This window comes from Pipistrellus hanaki (assembly GCF_964339955.1).
Source record: "Pipistrellus hanaki genome assembly, chromosome: 2".
NCBI lineage: Eukaryota > Metazoa > Chordata > Mammalia > Chiroptera > Vespertilionidae > Pipistrellus > Pipistrellus hanaki.
The window spans coordinates 52475228-52494960 of NC_140504.1; the positions used below are offsets into that span (position 1 = coordinate 52475228).

At 45.2% G+C, this 19733-nt stretch overlaps 1 protein-coding gene across 3 annotated transcripts in view; it reads left to right on the forward strand.

The window, feature by feature from the left end:
• HACD2 (3-hydroxyacyl-CoA dehydratase 2) overlaps window positions 1-15203 on the forward strand; it is an 86436-nt gene extending 71233 nt beyond the window's left edge. For all 3 annotated transcript variants that reach the window (XM_084871748.1, XM_084871750.1, XM_084871749.1), the window contains 3 exons: window positions 3811-3932; window positions 6665-6843; window positions 12277-15203. In XM_084871748.1, the coding sequence (XP_084727874.1) occupies window positions 3811-3932; window positions 6665-6843; window positions 12277-12359 (384 nt within the window). In that variant the 3' untranslated portion in view covers window positions 12360-15203. The remainder of the gene's footprint in view (window positions 1-3810; window positions 3933-6664; window positions 6844-12276) is intronic.
• Window positions 15204-19733: the final 4530 nt, after the last annotated feature.

Sequence of the window (19733 nt, forward strand, 5' to 3'; positions counted from 1 at the left end):
ACGAAATTCGTGCACAGTTTGGGGGGTGTTCCTCAGCCCAGCCTGCACCCTCTCCATCCTGGGACCCCCTCAAGGGATGTCCAACTGCCTGTTTAGGCCTTAAACTGACAGTCGGACATCCCTCTCAGAATCCAGGACTGCTGGCTCTCATCTGCTCACCTGCCTGCCTTCCTGATATCCCCTAACCGCTTCTGCCTGCTAGCCTGATCACCCCCTAACCACTTCCCTGCCAGCCTGATTGCTCCTAACTGCCCTCCCCTGAAGGCCTGGTCACCCCTAACTGCCCTCCCCTGCAGGGCTGGTCCCCCACTCCCCAAACTGCTCTCTCCTATAGGCCTGGCTCCCCCGCAACTGCCCTTCCCTGCAGGTCTGGTCGCCCCCAACTGCCCTCCCCTGCTGGCCTGATTGCCCACAACTGCCCTTCCTTGCAGGCCTGGTCACCCCCAACTTCCCTCCTCTTCCAGCTGGTGGTCACCCCTAACTGCCCTCCCCTGCAGGCTTGATTGCCCCCAACTGCCCTCCCCTGCTGGCCTGATCACCCACAACTTCCCTCCCCTGCTGGCCATCTTGTGTCCACATGAGGGCAGCCATCTTGTGTGTTGGAGCGATGGTCAATTTGCATATTACTCTTTTATTAGATAAGATAATTAATAAAATATGTTTCTAGATCTTAATTAAAAAATCAGCTGAGTCTGATGTTTTTACAATCCTCCTGCTTTGTACCTCAAAATCCCTCCAAAGGTAAACTGCCTGTTTTTACTTCAGTAAGTCTATCAGTTGACTCTTTTTCTCTGGTAATTGGCCCTTGATAGAAAGGAGGCTCCCCACTTGTTAGAAAGTGTCCCCAACTCCTGCTTTCTAAAAAAGATAGAAAATACAAGGTATCATTCAAGTTAAAGAGCATTGCCGAGACCGGTTTGGCTCAATGGATAGAGTGTCGGCTTGGGGACTGAAGGGACCCGGGTTCGATTCCGGTCAAGGGCATGTACCTTGGTTGCAGGCATATCCCCAGTAGGGGGTGTGCAAGAGGCAGCTGATCGATGACTCTCATCGATGTTTCTAGCTTTCTATCTCTCTCCCTTCCTCTCTGTACAAAATCAATAAAATATATTAAAAAAAAGAAAGAAAGAAAAAAAAAGAGCATTGATTCAGTATATTCCCTGTGTCGGAGGCTGAGGAAGTTAGTTGAGATGCGATCATGATCCCGGATACCTTACTGTCAGGAATCTAACCATGACCACCTGGCTCATAGGCCTACACTCAACCCCTGAGCCATGCTGGCTGGGTATCTTATTCTTTTAACTCATTACATTCTGCCCTGTTTTGTGTTAATGGGCAATTATCTGCAAATTAGGTAAGGTTGATCTCTGACTTTACCCAAGTCCTCCTTTTTTAAAATTCCTTATCAAAGAACTTATTTTTAAATTGATTTTAAAGAGAGAGGAAGGAGGAGGGGGAGAGAGAGAGACAGACATTGATCCATTGTCTCCTGCATGTGTCCTGACTGGGGATTGAACCCAAAACCTGGGTATGTGCTCTGACCAAGAACTAAACCCACCATCTTTTGGTGTATGCGACGATGCTCCCACCAACTGAGCAATCCGGCCAGGGCCCAAGTCTCTCCTAATAACAGCGTTGCACTTGCCATTGATCTGAGGATGTCATTAATGCAAAATGGTCATTTCCCCCATCCTCATATTTTTAAAATTATGGCATGGTCTCTATAGGTGGACTCTGGGAGCAAACTGCTTTCACACTTAGCCTGGGTCTGAGTATGTTACAGTTGTTTTGATTCAAGACTATCTGGGAAGGGGGGCGTGGACAATAGGAGGTGTCAATCAAATAACCACTAGGCGGGATCAGAGTAGGAGGTTTCAGGGGTTTCGTTTGTTACCTATCTACTTGAAGGCCACTAAGACTACACAGAAACTGATGTTGGTTATCAAAAACAGGGAACTGAGTCTTGAAATTACCTGATTAAGATTGAATTTATTTGCTTTACAAATATTTGTTGAGCTCCTACTTGTGAAAAGCACAAAGTGCTTTTGGGAATCAAAAGATGAATAAAACACACTCCCAGCTTTCAAGACGTTTGCAGTGCAAAATATTATTACCCAAAGATGTTTGAGCAAGGCTTGAGCCCAAAGCTATAAAACATACCTTCTTAAGATGAGGAAGATTACAAAGTACATCAAAAAGCAAAGTGTGCTCTGAGAGTATTTTAGTATAGAGGGGTGTTAAAGCAGGGATTTGGGGACAGACTGAAAAATGAAAGCTCTAGAGGCGTTAGCCTTTACTTTACTTTGGCCAGTAAGAGAGCACCAGGGAAACAAAAAGTACTCTTGCTCTTGCTCTTGCCAATATAAAATTTTATCATTTTTAGAGAATGGTAACTGCAGCTTTGAGATTCTTTGTCAGGGCAATTTAGTTAATAGGTATGTAAATGACTGCTTATTTCATTGTGTGGGTGGATCACTCCATGTACACTTTCTGAGGAAGAATAAAGTGCTGAAAACTATTAACATTGCACATACAAGGCAAGAGTTAAGATTAGCAGGCCATACCTCTGTTGTGTTAAATGCTAGGAATAAGACACGATCCATCTTATAATTAAAATGTGTTCAGTTTACTCAGTGGAATTTCTTCTTCACATTCGACTCTGAACTGCCCTTTTTGGATGCAAGAAAATGTAAGTGAATTGCAGTGGGAGCTTGTTTCTTAAGACTGGTTTTCAAGCACTAAGGATCCTGGTAAACCTAGCAGGGGTGGGTAGGAAGGTGTTGAAAGTTCAAGCCACAGAAATAGATTATCATGTAAGATTTGCAGTCTGAGGCATCTAGTGAGAACATCTCTTTAAAAAAGAAAAGAAAAACACCTAAGGAGCTCTTTTAGAAATTTATTGTTTTTTCTGCATGAAAACAACTTCATAGGAGTTAGGAATCCCAAAGCTCGTCTGGCCTTAGCTACTTCCTGTGATCAGCATGGAAGCTTCTTTAATTCTTGAGTTAAATGGGGAAGAAGTCACCGGTGCGAGAATAAATGGGCCTTGTCTCGTAGATGGTCTCCAGCTCTTCTCCCACTTGAATCCATCCTACCCAGTGAATTTGCCTCTTCAGTAGCATCGTTTGCTGCTGTTAACCGAGGATATTTTTTCTCATTGGTTTTTAAAGAGAATGGAAGCGGGGGCAAGAGGAGGAGAGAAACATCAATGTGAGAAAGCTATGTTGACTGGTTCGAACCTGCAGCCCAGGCATGCGCCCTTGACTGGAAATCGAGCCCACTGCCCTCCAGTGCGTAGGCGGACCCAGCCAGTCTTACTGGTCCACGGCTACAATTGTGTTTTAATTACTGTATTACCCCTCCTTGAAATTTCCTTACGTTCCTCATTGTCTTGCAGATCAACTTAAATTCTTAATGAAATCCAAGCTTTCCACCCTTCTTAACTTCTACCCTTCTTATCGAACCACTCTGGACTCCCACTAATATCCATTCACATTCTCCTTGTGTTAATTTCTTTTTGTGGGCTACAGCTCATGTAATTCCCAGTCCCTGCATCTCTCACTCATCGGTAAGCTGAGTTCCTCTCACTTGTCTCTTCCCATTGATTTTCTACACAGTTGTCATGGGCATGAGTTCCTTTCTGTGGCAAGCTCTCTGCGCTGTGCTGTAGTCACTGAGGATGGACACCAGGGACTGTGTCCACATGCTGGAACCCCCAGCTCAGTAAAGGGACTGCGGGGAGGGGTGCTGCACATTGTGAGTGCTCTTAGTTATCAAATGTTATTTGCTTTTGTATTTCTTTTCCTCCAGGTACAGAGTGAAGACAGTGTCCTTCTGTTTGTTATTGCCTGGACAATCACAGAAATTATCCGTTACTCCTTTTACACCTTCAGTCTATTAAACCACCTGCCTTACCTCATCAAATGGGCCAGGTAAAGAAGTACAGGGAATGAAGACTAACTTTTGAAATGATCTATCATTGTAATATTGTCTAAATACTGCTTATAAGTTTTTTTTAAAAAGTGTACTGAGACCGGGGATGGGTAGAAAGCCAGACTGTAGATTTCATCAGGATAAGGAACTCGACTTAATTTTGATTCTAGAAATACTGGTTTAAATTTTTTTTTTATTGAATCAATTCTTTGCATTTCAATTATTCAATAATGATTTGATGTACCATCCCTTTTTTGTCTGCATCAAATTTTACTGATGAGTTTCTGCCATTATGATGATTTTTGGACCAAATCCAGTTCTCCTCAATTTTGTCAACAAGCTATGACTCTTAAATTAATTTCTAATTAATAGCAGTTTAGATTAGTATCAGTTTATTTTTGCTTTGATTATTTTTACAGTAATATTCATTATGAGTTGGATAAAAGGCCATCTATTTATCTGAACTAATCCATGAGACAGCTGTAATCAATTCTCTGAATTGAAAAGACTATGGGGAGGATTGACAACATAAAAGGAGTAAAATTATCCTTGGGGCCTAAATGCCTCCTTTCATGGGAGGAAAAGAGTGGTTCCTAGGCAGTGTATGAGCTGGGTGATTAAATTAGAGGCAGACCAGTTGTTTGTGACATTTCAAGTACATGCACTTCTTTATTTTCTTCCCTTTTTTTCTAGTACACATTTTTATTAGGAAAAGGGAAGAATGAGAAAAACATGGGTTCTAACCAACCTGGCAGGCATTGTGAAAGCTATAGGGAGCATTCCTGGACCAGGCCTTTGGAGAAGGATTCTTTTGTCCCTGTTTCCCATGGCCTATGGAGAATTCTTCCTTTCCCGTCGTCCTCCTCAGCTGAGGCTGGCAGTGGAGAACGTCTTCCTTTGATCACCACAGATTTCTCAGCGCCTGGAAATGCCTGTACCTGGAATTCTGAAGGATAGTTCTCACTGTCAGCCACAAACAGCCAAACACTTTATTTTTTAATTATTAAAGTATAGTTGGTTTACAATATTATGTACAACATAGTTATCCGACTATTTATACACCTTACACAGTGATCACTGCAGTAAAATTAGTTATCGGTCACTCTCCAAAGCTATTATAATATTGTTGACTCTGTATTCGCTATGCTGTACATCACATCCCCATAACTCATTTTACTCCCCTTCACCTTTCCCACTCACCCCCCCTCCCCTCCCCGCTGGCAACCATCAGTTTGTTTTCTGTGTCTATGAGTCTGTTTTGTTTTGTTTGTTCTGTTTTTAGATTCCACATGGAAGTGAAATCATATGGTATTTGTCCTTCTCTGTCTGACACATCACTTAGCATGATATCCTCTAGGGCCATCCATCACAAATAGCAAGGTTTTATTATTTTTTTGGTTGAGTTATATTTCATTATTATAATCTTTATCAGTGGACACTTAGGTTGCTCCCATATCTTGGCTATTGTGAATAATGCTGCATCAAAGGCTTTTTAAAATCTGAGCTGATGATTTCTTCAGCAATACTTTTTTTAAAAAAAATTTTATTGTTTAAAGTAGGGGTGTCGAACTCAATCAGAGAAGGGGCCAAAATCTAAAATCCAGCCTAAATCGTGGGCCAAATGGTTTACTGAACAATCATAAACTGACAATGTCATAAACTGACAGCGGAGTGCAGTGATGACAGCGCGGTGCGGGCCACATTGCAAGGCCTGGCGGGCTGGATTTGGCCCGCGGGCCGTGTGTTTGACACATGTGGTTTAAAGTATTACATATAGTAGTACATATATCTCCTTTTTTCCCTTCATTGTCTTCAGCAATACTTATACCTCAAAATGACTTCCAGTTTATATCATAGGACAAACTTCTCTCTAAATTCTCTTTGAAACGTAAAGAAATTCTTTTTAAAGTGAAAGAAATTGTGTGGATTCTCCCATGTGCTAGTAATTAGTTTTTTCATTGAAAACTTACATGACAGCTGAAACCGGTTTGGCTCAGCGGTAGAGCATCAGTCTGCGGACTGAAAGGTCCCAGGTTCGATTCCGGTCAAGGGCATGTACGTTGGTTGCGGGCACATCCCCAGTGGAGGGTGTGCAGGAGGCAGCTGGTCGATGTTTCTCTCTCATCGACGTTTCTAGCTCTCTATCTCTCTCCCTTCCTCTCTGTAAAAAAATCAATAAAATATATTTTTTTAAAAAAACTTACATGACAAAAAGTTTGCATAAATTTTTAATTTTTTAAATTAGCATAAATTTCAGTTTTCACAATAGCATGCACAGACCTTTGAGTAATGGTAGCAGTGCACACACATGGAATGCGCTATTTTTTTCTGTCTGTAGACCAGACTTGGTGTACATTGTTAAGGATTCCTAGACAAATGCTCCAACACCTTCTCCCACCTCCCTGCACATGCCCCATCCACTCCCAACCCATAGGGTAAATTCGATGTAAATATTTGGCATCACTACAGTTAGTTTAGGGAATTGTTTTTGAAGAGTTGTTTGAGACTTACTGAACACATTTATTTTATTTTAGAATATTCAGAAATATATCTGCTATAGGCCCTTTTAAAAAACTGACTTGTAAAACCTAATCTTCAACAGTGGATGAACAGGAAAATGTATAAACAGACCAGTACTTTCTAAAACAGCAGTACTGATTAGAATGGTGGGTACGTCTTTCTACTAACGCTAGCTTTGAGCCTCAGTAATGAGTGTTTTGTTTTGTTTTAGGTACACGCTGTTCATTGTGTTATATCCGATGGGAGTGTCAGGAGAATTGCTCACAATATATGCTGCTTTGCCTTTTGTCAGACAGGCTGGCCTGTACTCCATCAGTTTACCTAACAAATACAATTTCTCCTTTGACTACTATGCATTCCTAATTCTGATAATGATCTCCTACATTCCACGTAAGTAAACAGTTACACATAAATTCATTTATGTGTTAAAAATTGGCTCTGCAATAGCCAGAGTTAAATGCCTTTGGTTGTTTTTACACCATATTTAGGTAAACGTAAATCTGGTTTATTGGGAATTCTCTCTGGTAGTAGTTATAGAAAGAGGACTCCTTCTCAATACAGGTGCCAAAATGCAGCCCTTCTTAGTGTGTGGGTTTGAAACACTGACTACCAGGATGGTAACTATTGGGGAAAAATACTGACTGGAAAACAAAAAAAGCCATTAAAGCCTTACCTTGACTTTTTCTGTGTCTTAAGAACTGCTTATTATGGTATCGGAAAAACATTGTAAAAAGGTGGGTTTTTTTGCATTGTTACTATATCAAATAGACAATCTTCATTTTTAAGGAATTATTAGTTAACTGGAAACAAATAGCAAAATATAAACAAGTTAATTGCCCTGCATGTTGCTTGGTGGTTGGCTCTTCGGCCCATGGACCAAGGGGTCTCAGGTTCAATTCCCTCTCAGGGCCTCATATCTGGGTTGAAGATTCATTCCTCAGCCCCAGTTGGGACATGTGGGGGAGACAGCCAGTCAGCGTCTCTCTCATATCAATGTTTCTCTCCTATGCCCCCCTCCCCTTCCAATCTTTCTAAAAGCAAGGGGGGGAAATATCCTCTGGTGATGATTAAAAAATAAAATAAAAACATTAATTTATTTTTTTTCTATATTTTTTATTTTCCCGTTTAGAAACCAGCACTAAAACCATTTGAACAGAACATAGTGTTCTCTTCAGAATGGCTTCCAGTATTTAACAGTGCCGCTAAAGGCCTAGACTGGGTAATCAGATGTGCCCCCAGCGTACTTGGGAACAGAGGGGAAATGCTGTGTTTGAGGCCTCTGGGAAGTGAGTCCTGTTTGCTGAGGAAGAGTTGTTTGGTCCTTTTCTTGAATTCTGTTGTTCATCGAAATCCTGTGGTTGATTTCCGCATATCCAAAAGACATGTGTTTCTTCTCCGTTAGCTAGTCCTGTAGTCATTGTGACTGGCTCTTATTTTCGTCTATAAGGTGCTGTCTTCTCCCCTAAATCTTGGGTTAAATTCAGACAGGAGGGTTGGGCTTTTCTTCAGCCTATGGCATTAACTGTTTGACTCATCCTAATAGTCATAAGGACATGTTAGGGTCCCTCTGAGGAAACCTGCATTTCATGCATTGTGAAAAAAACTGCATCCTAATTTCATGTGAGCATTTATCTTGGACACAATTCTGCTTCATGACTCACTTCCCACTCCATTAATTATCAGGTCCTTCTCTTGGGTGCTGAAACCATGGTGGCTAACGGCCATCTCTCAGATGTAAAAGGGAGTTGCTTATCAAATAGAAGGTAAATGTGGAAGAGTCTAAAAATTCAAGTAAGAAAAATTAGCTTACAGTTTATCTTTCTAATATTGTTCCCTAAGAGTCATCTGCCAGTCTCCAAAGCAGCAATTCTTAGTTGCAGTTTTGCCATCCTGGAATAGGTATTATCCCAGTGAGCAGTCGCCACAAGACTTTTTTAACCCTTCGTACGCCACAAGCATTTACAGACATGGGGATGGCTTCCGTTTTGGACATGTGGCATTACCTGTGGCAGTTAACTGGTTGCATTCAACATGGTTTTCGAGGAAATAGGAAATAGAAGCCATTCTGGGTAACCTGGAAAGGGTCAGGAGGGTCTCGTGCAGTCAAACCAATAACAGAATGCTGCCACCCTGGCAGAATTCAGGTTGCTGCCGGGTCTCCGCCTGTCAGAGAGGAGGCTTCCTCCTGGGCAGTCCGGTCTGCGCTCCACGCTTCTTGTGTGCTCCTGGCCAGCCAGTGCCCAGCCTTTGCCTTCCCTGCTGACCTCATGTCAGCGGCGGGGCCTGGTCTCCCACAGGCAGCCTCCCCATGGGTAGCATTCCTGCCGGAGTACTTTCCTGGCTCTGTGGGGCTCCCTCCTCAGCTTTAACTTGTGAGAGAAGACCTCAGCCCGCTGTCTGCACAGACTTAACAGGGCTGTTTCTTCATCTCGGTTCCTTCCCCCGTCCCCTTTCAGCCTCCTTTTGGTAAGAGAGCTTGGCTTCGTTGAAGTTTATAGTCTTAACTCTTCTAGACAAAGAATAGGGGTTGATTTCTAATATAGATTAAAAGATTCCTTCCAAATCCCTGACTCCCCACCCAGCTCAAGATGGCAGCCCAGACCAAATCCTGCGTCTGCCGGCGCCCTGGGCGCCTCGGGTGGGGGCGGGGCGGGCAGGCGGTAGCACCAGGCCAGTTTGTACACTTCGTTCCAGCCAACCGCCCATTTCATCTTTCCAAAGCTTTGTATTTATTAGGAGAAATGCAGAATTAGGAGAGGTTGCTGTTGACATTGGTCTTTGCCAATTTGGTTTTCTTTCTGCGACTTAAGTTTCTTTTAACTTTCTTTAATAGGAAGTTTGTGATAGACAGTACATAAGGCAACACCTGCTTTTATGGCCCTGACCTGTTACTGCATTGATGCACATGTCGCCCAGATTGCGGCCCATGAGCCCTGGCCCAGCAGTGCTCTGTGCTGGGAAGCTTGGAGTCCTGTGCACGGTGACCCCCTGCTGCGTGCAGAGGCAGCGTGTGCAGTGTCTGAGGATGTCTGAGTGCTGTTTACACCCCCCCACCCCCCCATTGGTGAAAACTAGTTATAGAGTGGGGTATGGAAAGGCTGAGAAACAGGGATGTAGGGTGAAGGCACCAAGAAGCTGGCTGTCCAGTTGTCAATAACTATAACCACAGCTCTGATTTTTTTTAATAGATATTTTATTGATTTTTTACAGAGAGGAAGGGAGAGGAATAGAGAGCTAGAAACATCAATGAGAGAGAAACACCGATGAGCTGCCTCCTGCACATCCCCCACTGGGGATGTGCCTGCAACCAAGGTACATGTCCTTGACCTGAATCGAACCCAGGACCCTTCAGTCCACAGGCCAATGCTCTATCCACTGAGCCAAACCGGTTTCAGCGACAGCTCTGATTTTTAGAGAAACTGAAAACGAAATTTGCTCCAGACAGAGCATTTCCAGTTGCTCTCATCCTCCAAGTCTTCCTTCCCTAGAGAAAAAGAGAACTGATCTTCTTTTCTTTTAATCCTTAACTGAAGATGTTTTTGCCTTTTTTTTTTTTTTTTTTTTTTAAGTGAGTGGAAGGGAGGGTGGAGAAGGGGAGAGAGAAACATCAATGTGAGAGAGACACATTTATTGGTTGCCTCCCTCATGAATTCCAAACGAGTCCAGGGATTGAACCTGCAACTGGGTATGTGCCCTTGACCACGAATTGAACTTCCACCTTTCAGTCTATGGTCCAACATCCTAACGACAACCAAACCAGCCAGGGCGAGAGAACCCATCTTCTTACAGGAAGGGGGGCACAGTGGCACCCACCAGCCCCTACACCCACCCCAACACACCAACTGTCTCCATTCTGTGTGTCCTGAACTGGAAGAGCAGAAGGTAGAGTTCTAAGTAGTCTATTGTCAGGTTGAGGCTTTCTTAGGGATAGTCTTCATTATAGCCCAACGGAATTAAAAATAGGAGCCATGAATCTGAAATTGTCTTAACCCTAATAGTTGGCTTTAGCCTGAGCATGTGGGTGATTCCAATGGAGACAGTGTCTTCCATGTTTTGGTCTCCAGGAAGAGGTCACCGCTAGAACTTTCAGCCCAAGTATCCCCGCTCCTTTTTCTTCAGCACTAAGAAACCTCTGGACAATGTGGAAGAACTCAAGGGCCATATTTGCCCTCTGTTTCTGACATCTGCCTCCTGGGCAGCCTGCAGGCCCTTGCGTAGGGGGATGAAGGCATGCTAGGCCATCTTGCTCTACCTGCCGCTGAGGGCCTACTGAATGGCTTCTAGCTCACCGTCCCCCCTCCCACCCTCTGAACTAGCGGTGAGGCTGTAGCCACCCTGTACAGGGTGTTGTAATCAAATGCAACCAGAGGAAAAGACCACATTTCCCTTTACGAAAGCACATCTATAGAAATGTGACTGGCCGCATTTTTAAGTGATTATAATTATTCCTTACGGTTTAATTATATCTTTACTTCCAGTTTTTAGATTATAGAGCTTGTCAAATTTTTTGGCTCTCTTGTACTAAAATACTTCACTGTTGAATTACATGCACAAGCTGGGTCTTTTCTGTGAATAACTTCCTGCCTGCAAATAGTGGAGTGGCTGGCAGCCCTGCTCAGCATCCGCCTCTGCAGCTTATCAGATCTGTGTGCACATGCCCGCTGCTGCCCTGGAGTACACTTGAAATTTGGGAGGACCATGTGAAACATGGAACCCATTTTAAAAGGAAGAAACTGTCAGAAAGTGTTGGCAATACTAGAAATTACCTCCCCCAAAATACAAGTTACTGTCCAAAAATAGACATTGGAACTGCTGGGAAGGGCAGGAAAGGCAGGATATTGTACACCCAAGACCATCTCCCTGGAGTTTCTTATTTGGTTATTGAATCCTCCAGTTTACAGTAACCTTGAGAAGGCCAGACAGCTTAAAATGGCATTTTCCAAATGTTCTCTCCCCGCATTCCCAAATGTTCCCTAAGTAGGCAGTACCATCCAGTTCATTTAAGAGCCATTACTTTTTAAAGCAATCTATAAATGACCAAGAACAGAATATTCAGTGCCTAAGATACTATCTTTCCATAGAGACATTTTCCGCGCTCAAACCTCTCTCACTGTGTTCAGATCAGATGCAGTAGCACTCCTCTCGCCTCAGCCCGGCCCTTCACAGATCCGCCCGGAGCCTGTCCTGACTGTCCGTAATTTGCAGTGAAACCTCAGACACGTTGCCTGCCTTCTCTGGGCTTGACTTCATCCTCTGAAACATGAGCAATAACTCCCTCACTAGAATTTTCCACCTGTTGTAGTGAAATCAGGGAATGAGTGTAAAGGTAATGAGAGTGTAGAGAATATAATTTGGTGGCTCTACGGCATCTTGACTGGTAATGGCAGTGACAGTAGTGTCTGTCAGTTCAGTCCACACGACCCTTGCTCCTTGGCTAACACAGATAAAGGTAGGTCTCTGCTTTTTTTCTTTTCCTTTCCCAAGTGCACTTTGCCACTCCTTGGCAACTGGACGATCAAGTAGTCAGAAAGTCAGGAGGACCTTAAGTCCAGGTGCTTTAAATGTTTTTATTTGTTTTAGAGAGGAAGGGAGAGGATTAGAAACATGATGAGAGAGATACATCAATCAGCTGTCTCCTGCATGCCCCCTACTGAGGATTGAGCCCACAACCTAGGCATGTGCCCTGTCTGGGAATCAAACCCATGATCTCCTGGTTCATGTATCAACGGTCAACCACTGAGCCACACTGGCCAGGCAAGTCCATGTGCTTTAAACATGCAATTTTAAATGTTCTTCTTAACCAGTTCTTTCTTTTCTTTCCAGTTTTCCCCCAGTTATACTTCCACATGATACACCAGAGAAGAAAGGTTCTTTCTCATACTGAAGAACACAAGAAATTTGAATAGTTCCTGTTTCTGCACCCCTCCAAAAAACAAACTTTTCAACAACAACAACAAAATGCTGCAGACTTTTTGAGTTCCCAATACGTTTCATAGAAAATTAAGTAAAACTATTTTTAAAATACTAAACAAAACAAAAACCAAAATCCAGTGTCACACAGGTCTGGGATTTTATAAAATAAAACAAGCAAACAACTGTTACATAAAACACCCTGGCCAGTCCATTCAGCATGCTTTTTCAACCAGAAGTTCCCAATATTTATGATGGCACTAGACAGGGATTTGGTATTTTCTCCCCTCCTGTTTCCTTCATGTATCTGATAAAGATCTGTAACACTGAATGCCTGAGAGGTGCAGTCTGAGTATGGAGGTGGCCCCAGCTGGGTGCCCGGCTTGCAGGAGTTCTGTTCAGTCTGCAGCGTGGTCAGCATCCCCTTTCAAAGTGCTCCACTGCATGCTGGGAACTGTTTGTGTTTTTGCAGCGGCAACCTTTGTTCTCTGGAATGCTCTGAAGTTAAGGCTAGGACCTTGCCCTCGTGTCTTGTGAATGAAATGCACAGTTCGTATGTCTGTGAAACTTTGGGGTAGTGCCCATAATCAGACAACAGCTAGAACCCTTTTGTTTTCAGTTGAGTCATTACTGCCTGCCACTAAGAAACATGCTTGAATCTAATAAGTATGCATATATTATAGAGAACCTACCTTACCCGGGGCTAAGCCCCACTCATATTTAACAAAACGACAGTGATCAGGAAGGGAGAGTTTCAGTGAAGTGAGTGACAGGCCCCTCCCCAGCCTGTTCTCAGAGCCTCTGAGCGATGCATGTGCAGCAGCTGTTCTCATCTATGGCCCAAACCAGTCTAGTCACCGAAGGGGAGGATCTGCTCATGAAACACATGGAAGGTGTCACTTTAGACAGAGATATAGTCGGAAGAACGTTCAGGAAGAGGTTTCTGTTTCTACCCCTTGATCGTTATATTTTTAAATTTTCATGAAACTCCTCTGCTTGGATACTTCTCCTAACTATGGTCCTCCATAATTCCCACCAAGCTGTACGCCCAGAGGCAGGGGGATACCCAGTGGGCAGTCGGGAGCTGGAAGCAGTGTCACACACGTGCCCTTTGCTCATGGACATCATCGAATGAGCGCCGTGTCTTGGTGCCATGTAGTTGCTCAGCTTCCATTTCAGACGCTTCCAGAAAGGGGTGGAGGGAATTGCAAAGCCCAAGTTCTGACGTGCACTAGGTTTTAAACAGGATATTCTTGGTGGAGCCTTTTTTTTTTTTTTTTTTTAATTGGTTGATCTTTAAAACTTTAAAAGTCTAGCTTATAGAGTCATTATCACTTAAAATATAATTGCTAATGTCAGAAGAGTGTCATAATGGAAAGTAAGTTCGAAATGCTTATTTTCATAGAGCCTTGAAAGTTAACATAAGAATGAGAAGAAAATAACGCAGCCTAAAATGTGATGCAGGCAGATGTGTAATAAATTGCTTCTGAATTGAACATTAACATTCTGCTTCGCACAGTCAGCACTCTTCGCTTGGGCATATTGAAATTAGAATCTATTGTACTTGATAAACAACATGTATGGGAAAGATTATATTTCATGCGTTTTCTCACTTCATTTTTCAAAACTTATTTCTCCTATCAAATAGAATCGATTTGGATTATAATAGCCTTATTATTTAATTTGGGTAAGATTTTTCCAGTTGTTGGGATAGATGATGGGAAGAAAAGTGAGGGTTTTTCAGGGTTGCTGGATTGTGTTTATTCAGGCCTCTGTTGTCGTTTGTCACTGTTTGGGGAACAGTCTGTTGCAGACGGTGGTCTTGCATCCAATTGTAACAACACAGCAAACAACTTTCTTCTCAAAAATGTTTATTTCTGTACATCAAACATTTAAAATGCTCATGGCAGATAAGACATGCCACCGTGTGTCCTTCAGCCACCTCTCCCAGTTACTGGTTTCTTTAGCTCCAACATAAATAATGTTTCCTTCGAAGTGGTGGCATTCCTTTAGGAATTGAGACCATCCAACCCCACCAAATGTCCACCTTCCTACAAAGTGTGAATGAAAAAGGTGGTGTTTGCTGGGTATTTTGTCAGACTTATAGTCTTCATTTCAGGGCACAAAGACATCAGCTGCCCCCTGACTGGATGTTTCAAATCCCTCTCGGGACCACCTTCTGGCAGAGGATTCTGCGATGTGCGCAGTGGTGCTTTATAGACACGAGCTGCTGATTTGCATTTTGCTGTGTTTGGTTTGCTAAGGTTGGGATCGGTCATTTAACATGGGTTGCCTGTGATCAGAGGCACGGTGGAGAGTTAGTCCTGGAATAAAGCACCACCTGCCAGATGAGAACAGTCCTCTGGCGCGACCTCTCGCGGGAGATGCAGCACTCGAGAGGCCTGGATAGAGCCTGCCCCCATTTCCACCTGCGCCTTTGGTTACTCATTTGGAACAAAAGGTTGTCATCGATGTGGTGCAACCTACGAGTTCTTTTCAATTCTGAGTTTCAGGTAAAACAAAACAGCAGAACCAGTACGTACTGCTCCTTTGAAATTTGGGTAAAAATTTATATGACCATATATAGTCATTTTTGTATTTTTTCTATGTTGTGAAAACCAAAATTGTAATTTTATAAGTCTTTGATTCACTAAATTCTATAATTTAAATGTATTTTTTGTATATTTAGTATTAAGGCATTCAAAGACTATGCTTAACTTTCTATGCATGCACTTGGAAGCTCTTTTTACCTGATAATGTAGTAATAAGTTGTATTCATAAAATACTGATCTGTGTTGCATTTCAAAATAAACTGGTGTGTGCTCTGCCTGGATCTGAAACACTGGCCAGCGAGTCTGGTGATTTTTCACATTAAATTGGCCCGAAAGTGATGGTGTAGGAACCTGGACCCTTTTCAGTCCCGCCACAGGTTCCAGCTCCCTCTTTGTTATAAAATGTATTTCTGCTCATCCTGTGGTTCTGCACCTACAGGAAAAGCAGGTCACAGTAAGAGGCTTCCAACAAGTTGTTCTTCCTGCCAGTCTTCACGCTTCTCAAGCCGGTCCCCAACGTGCTGCAGAGGGACAGGGGAGTCCTCACGCGGGTGGCCAGGAGTCTAAAACTCCTCAGTGGACGATCGAGGACCCAAGTCGTCAATGTCTTCTGTTTTGTTTCTGTCTTTAGCTTACCTCTGCTAGTATAAGTTGAAAGGGGAAATTCTCCTGTTGCCCAGCAGAGCTCATCGCATATCAGAGACGTGGTTAAGGGGTCCAGCACCTCGTCCTGATCCCTCCGCAGACAGAGCGGGCTAGGGCTGCTCCGCCCACAGGATACTCCGCAGCCACTTCTGTCCTGCTGGTTCTAGGCTCCAACGTCTTCCCTTCAATGAAAACTTGTCTCCGTGTGCTGGGCACGTTCTGGTTATTGCCTTGGGTGATTTCTGTTGTCTGCCTCCAGCAGCCTCATGCCCCCACCTACTCTACGAGGTCTTCTCAGAGTTAACTCGGCATTTGTTGTCCAAGAGAGTGGTCTTTATCCCAAAGGGGAACATTTCCTTCCTAAATGCTGTCTGGTCACGACTTTGATGTCACCAGCACTGTGGTTAGAGTGAGAGCCGCCTCACTCCTCATGCAGAGTCTATCTGTGTCACAGACAGGCTTCATGTATGAAAAGAAGTAAAGTTACTGCAACTGAAACCGAGGGCCAGATGGCAAAGTTAATACAGAGGCACCCAGGAAGCACCACTGTTACAATCAGGGCTCTCTAATTGCTCATTGTCATATTTTGTGGCAATTATGTGTACTGTTAACATAAGCCCAGCCTGAGGAATTGCCGTCGGTATAATTAAGAGATTTGCTGTTCACACAGCGTTCCAAAAATGCTGCTGTGTTCTGTTCCCTTTAACAAGAAGGAGGAAGACTAGCTTTGCTATTTCTCATCTTTTTAAAATTCCAGCGTTACAAATAGACTGGCTCATTGTCATATAGTTTCGTAGTGAAGAAACTGTTCTAAGCAACTATTACCAAAAATAGCCATACCTATTAACATTCCTCTGCGAGCAACTGAGAGCCAGAGTTAGACAAGAGCTCTGTGTCTTGCTTTGTTTTTATCACTTTCTTTTAGGCGTGTGAGGGACTGTTTCATCTTTTTTTCTCTCTCTCTCTCACAGTTAAGAGATACCCTGTAGGGGTGGGTCTCATTACCAAATATTATCTGCCCCCCCCCTCCCGCAAAAAAAAAAAACCACAAAAAACAGTTCACCCTAAAAGTCTCATTTGCTGAGCAAAAATAAACCGTGAGAGACTGCACATAAGCAGCTAGTGCCCATTTCTTAAATCTTTCCAATACTTCAACTGTGTTCCGCTCACTAATTCCAGAACATAGACTCATCACCACAGCAGCTCTTGCATCTGTCTTTGACCTTGGTGGGTGCAATCCAGTGATCTTTCCAGACTCTGTGCTTGTAAAGCCCAAAGGTTGTTCCTGCCTCTCCTGTTGTTGTAGCCACGCTGGCCTGTGGGGGGCAGCACCTCCCCAGTGATCCAGGGCCGTGGGAACTGGCTTCTGCCCAAGGACAAAGGAGCAGAAAGACACTAATGAAAATTAGTTCTGGGCCTCCATTGTCCATATAAAGTAAAGGCGGTTGGCTCTCGGCATATTCTGGAGAGGTGCAGTCAATAACGCTTTTATTAGAGCAAAGAAACCCTCTTGGATGGGTGTGAGGAGGCTCCCTCTACCCGTCGCCCGCCTCAGCACGTGCCCTGCCGGCTGCTTGATCTGGAAATGCTGAGGGCTTTCAGAGCTGGTCAGAAGGCAGGTGTCGGTGCTCTTGTTTAACAGAGAGCCTGCTTGTTAATCTCTGAAACGCCAGGAGGTCCGTCCCCACTCTCCTCTGTCTGGGTATTTTTGGAGGGTGGCCTGGGCCGTGAGGACATGTCAGGCCACCTTATAAGGCCACATCTGGCCCCGAGAATGCTTGTCTGCAGCACGTCCAGTACTCCGTGGGTGAGAATTAACTTTGACTCTTGGGCTGTGGGTTTTCTCACAGATTTCAAATGTTCCGACTCATGCCGTGGAGTACTCTCACTTTTAGGCTCCCTCAAGAAGCGGTTTAAGTGACACCAATTTTGGACATATCGAGTAGATCACCAAAGGCGTGTGTAAGCCCGGTTATGGCCTCACCACCGCTCAGGCTGAGTGTGCGGGGCCACGAGTGACAGTCCTCCACAGGTGGTTATTTATGTAACCCGCGCCTGTCAGCCTGAATGCACAGAATCAGTTCTGAGTGAGGATGGGGAGGTGGATTTGTGGGGGATCCGGGCCATTGTGGAGTTTACAAAGTTGACACAAAAAGCTTCCTGCTAAACTTTTTAGACCTTTTCGCCTATGAATGCAGTTTGTGAATCCGGGATGGGATTGGGGGGTCAGGGGTGCTAATACAAGGTTTCTGAAAACCATGTTTAAGCTTTATCCTTGGAACATCTTCAGGGCTAAGGCTGCTTGAACACCTTGAAAAATACTGTTCTAGCAGCTTTCCCATGGGGAACGCTAAGCCGTCCACAGGGGAGAAACAAGATGGGGTTTAGTCTGGGATCTGGGAAGATTTTGCCTTTTTGTTTTTAATAAGCCACCATCATCAAATAGGTAAATGTGTTATTAGATGCCAGCAGCCCTGGACGGAGTCTATCATTTGTGGCTCTAAAAGGTGTCTCCGTGGATGGGAACTTGTTCACATAAGAAGGCCCGGCTGGGACCAGCAGCCCCTGTGGTGCCTCCCAGGCTTGAAACCCAAAGCCATGGCCACACCGGGTTCTGAACACAGACGCTGCCAGCGCCTCCCTCAGGCTCGTCCTGTCCTTGAGGCCCGTGGTTTCAGGAGCGGTCGTCCACACATCACCCGCCTCCAGGTGGTGCTGCTTGGTCCGGTGTGCCCTGTTCTCTGACAAGGCCTAGAGTTCCTTTTGTTCTGGGTTACATCCTCCCCACCACCAGCTGACCCCATAGACCCTTATGCGCCAGAGAAGCCAACACTACAAATCCAAGGCCCCAAGAGGGCCGCTCTGGGACTAGCTCTTACCCCTCTCCAGCCCCCACCAGGGCAGCTCCAGGGCTGTGGGCTTTACTGAAGCTTCTCCCCTCTTCCTCCTCTCCCCCTGTGCCCCAATCTCCCTGCCCATAGCTCCTCGCCTTCCCCATCAGCCCTCCTGCCACTGTTCTCACCGCCACCGTGAGCCCCTGTGCCCCCTTCCCTCCCACTGCGCATCCTGGCAAAGCCCCACGCTGGGGGTCAGTCCAGCTGTGCTCCTGCCACACCCCTTCCTGTACCTGCACAAAGTCTACGATTCCCTTCCAGCTCCATCCTCCTTAAACCTCTGCCCTACTCCCAGCATAGCACCCCACGTTCCACGGAGAAAACAGCCATCACACAGCAGTCCTTCAGCCTCTGTCACCAAATCTCGGAACCTGCCTGCCCCGGCTCCCTCTCTCCTCGTCCTCCTGTTGGCATGGAGGCGGTGACCCTCCATCCAGAGCTAACCCCTCCCTGTGTCCTGGATGTTTCCACCTTCCCCCTCAGGGACCGCACTCTGGCCCTCTCGTCCTCTTGGTCCTTCCTCTTTGCCGGCTCTTCCCATGCAGGACCTCCCACCTTGGCCTTGACCCCGTGCGCTTCTTCACTGTTTCCACCCTCTCTCCTCCCGTGGTCTGGGAGAGCCGACCACAAGCCTTTCTCTATCTCTCGCCTGTCAGTCTCTTCCAGTTACGACAGCCTGGCTCGGCGTATGCCGCTGACTCAGCTCTGTCCTCCTTGCTCCGAAGCCCTGCCCATGCTTTGTAGGCTCGGTCTTACGGCTGAAACTGGGATGCCATCCTACTGGGTGTGAGATATATGGATGGCTCTGGAGGAGACTGTGGGGCGCCAGCAATACTCAGTCCTGGTCCATGCAGAGCTCTCATCTCTCCTCATCTCTCATATACCCATAATGAAGGTGTATGCCAGGGAATAATGGGGAGCCAGCCAGCCCAAAGTGTGAGATCAGCTACGCTCAGCTCCACGGGAGCCTTCTGGTAAGCTTCCTGAACTCGGAAGAGGTCGTAGCTCAGACTAAAGGGAAGTGTGAGGCCTGCTCCACTCACCTCCCACCCCACCTCAATCCCTCTGATTTGTTCTCCATCCCAGATCTCACAGGGAGAAAGGCTGACCCCACACACCACCGCCTCCAGGGGAGAAGCACTCAAAGACAGTGTGCGCTGCCCCACTTGGCACCGGGCTGGCGGAGGCCTCGGCTGGGAAGGACAGGGAAGCTTCTGGGGAGAAAGCAGGTCCTGGAAGATGCAGGAGAGAGCCCCACACCCCTGCACGCCGACCCCTT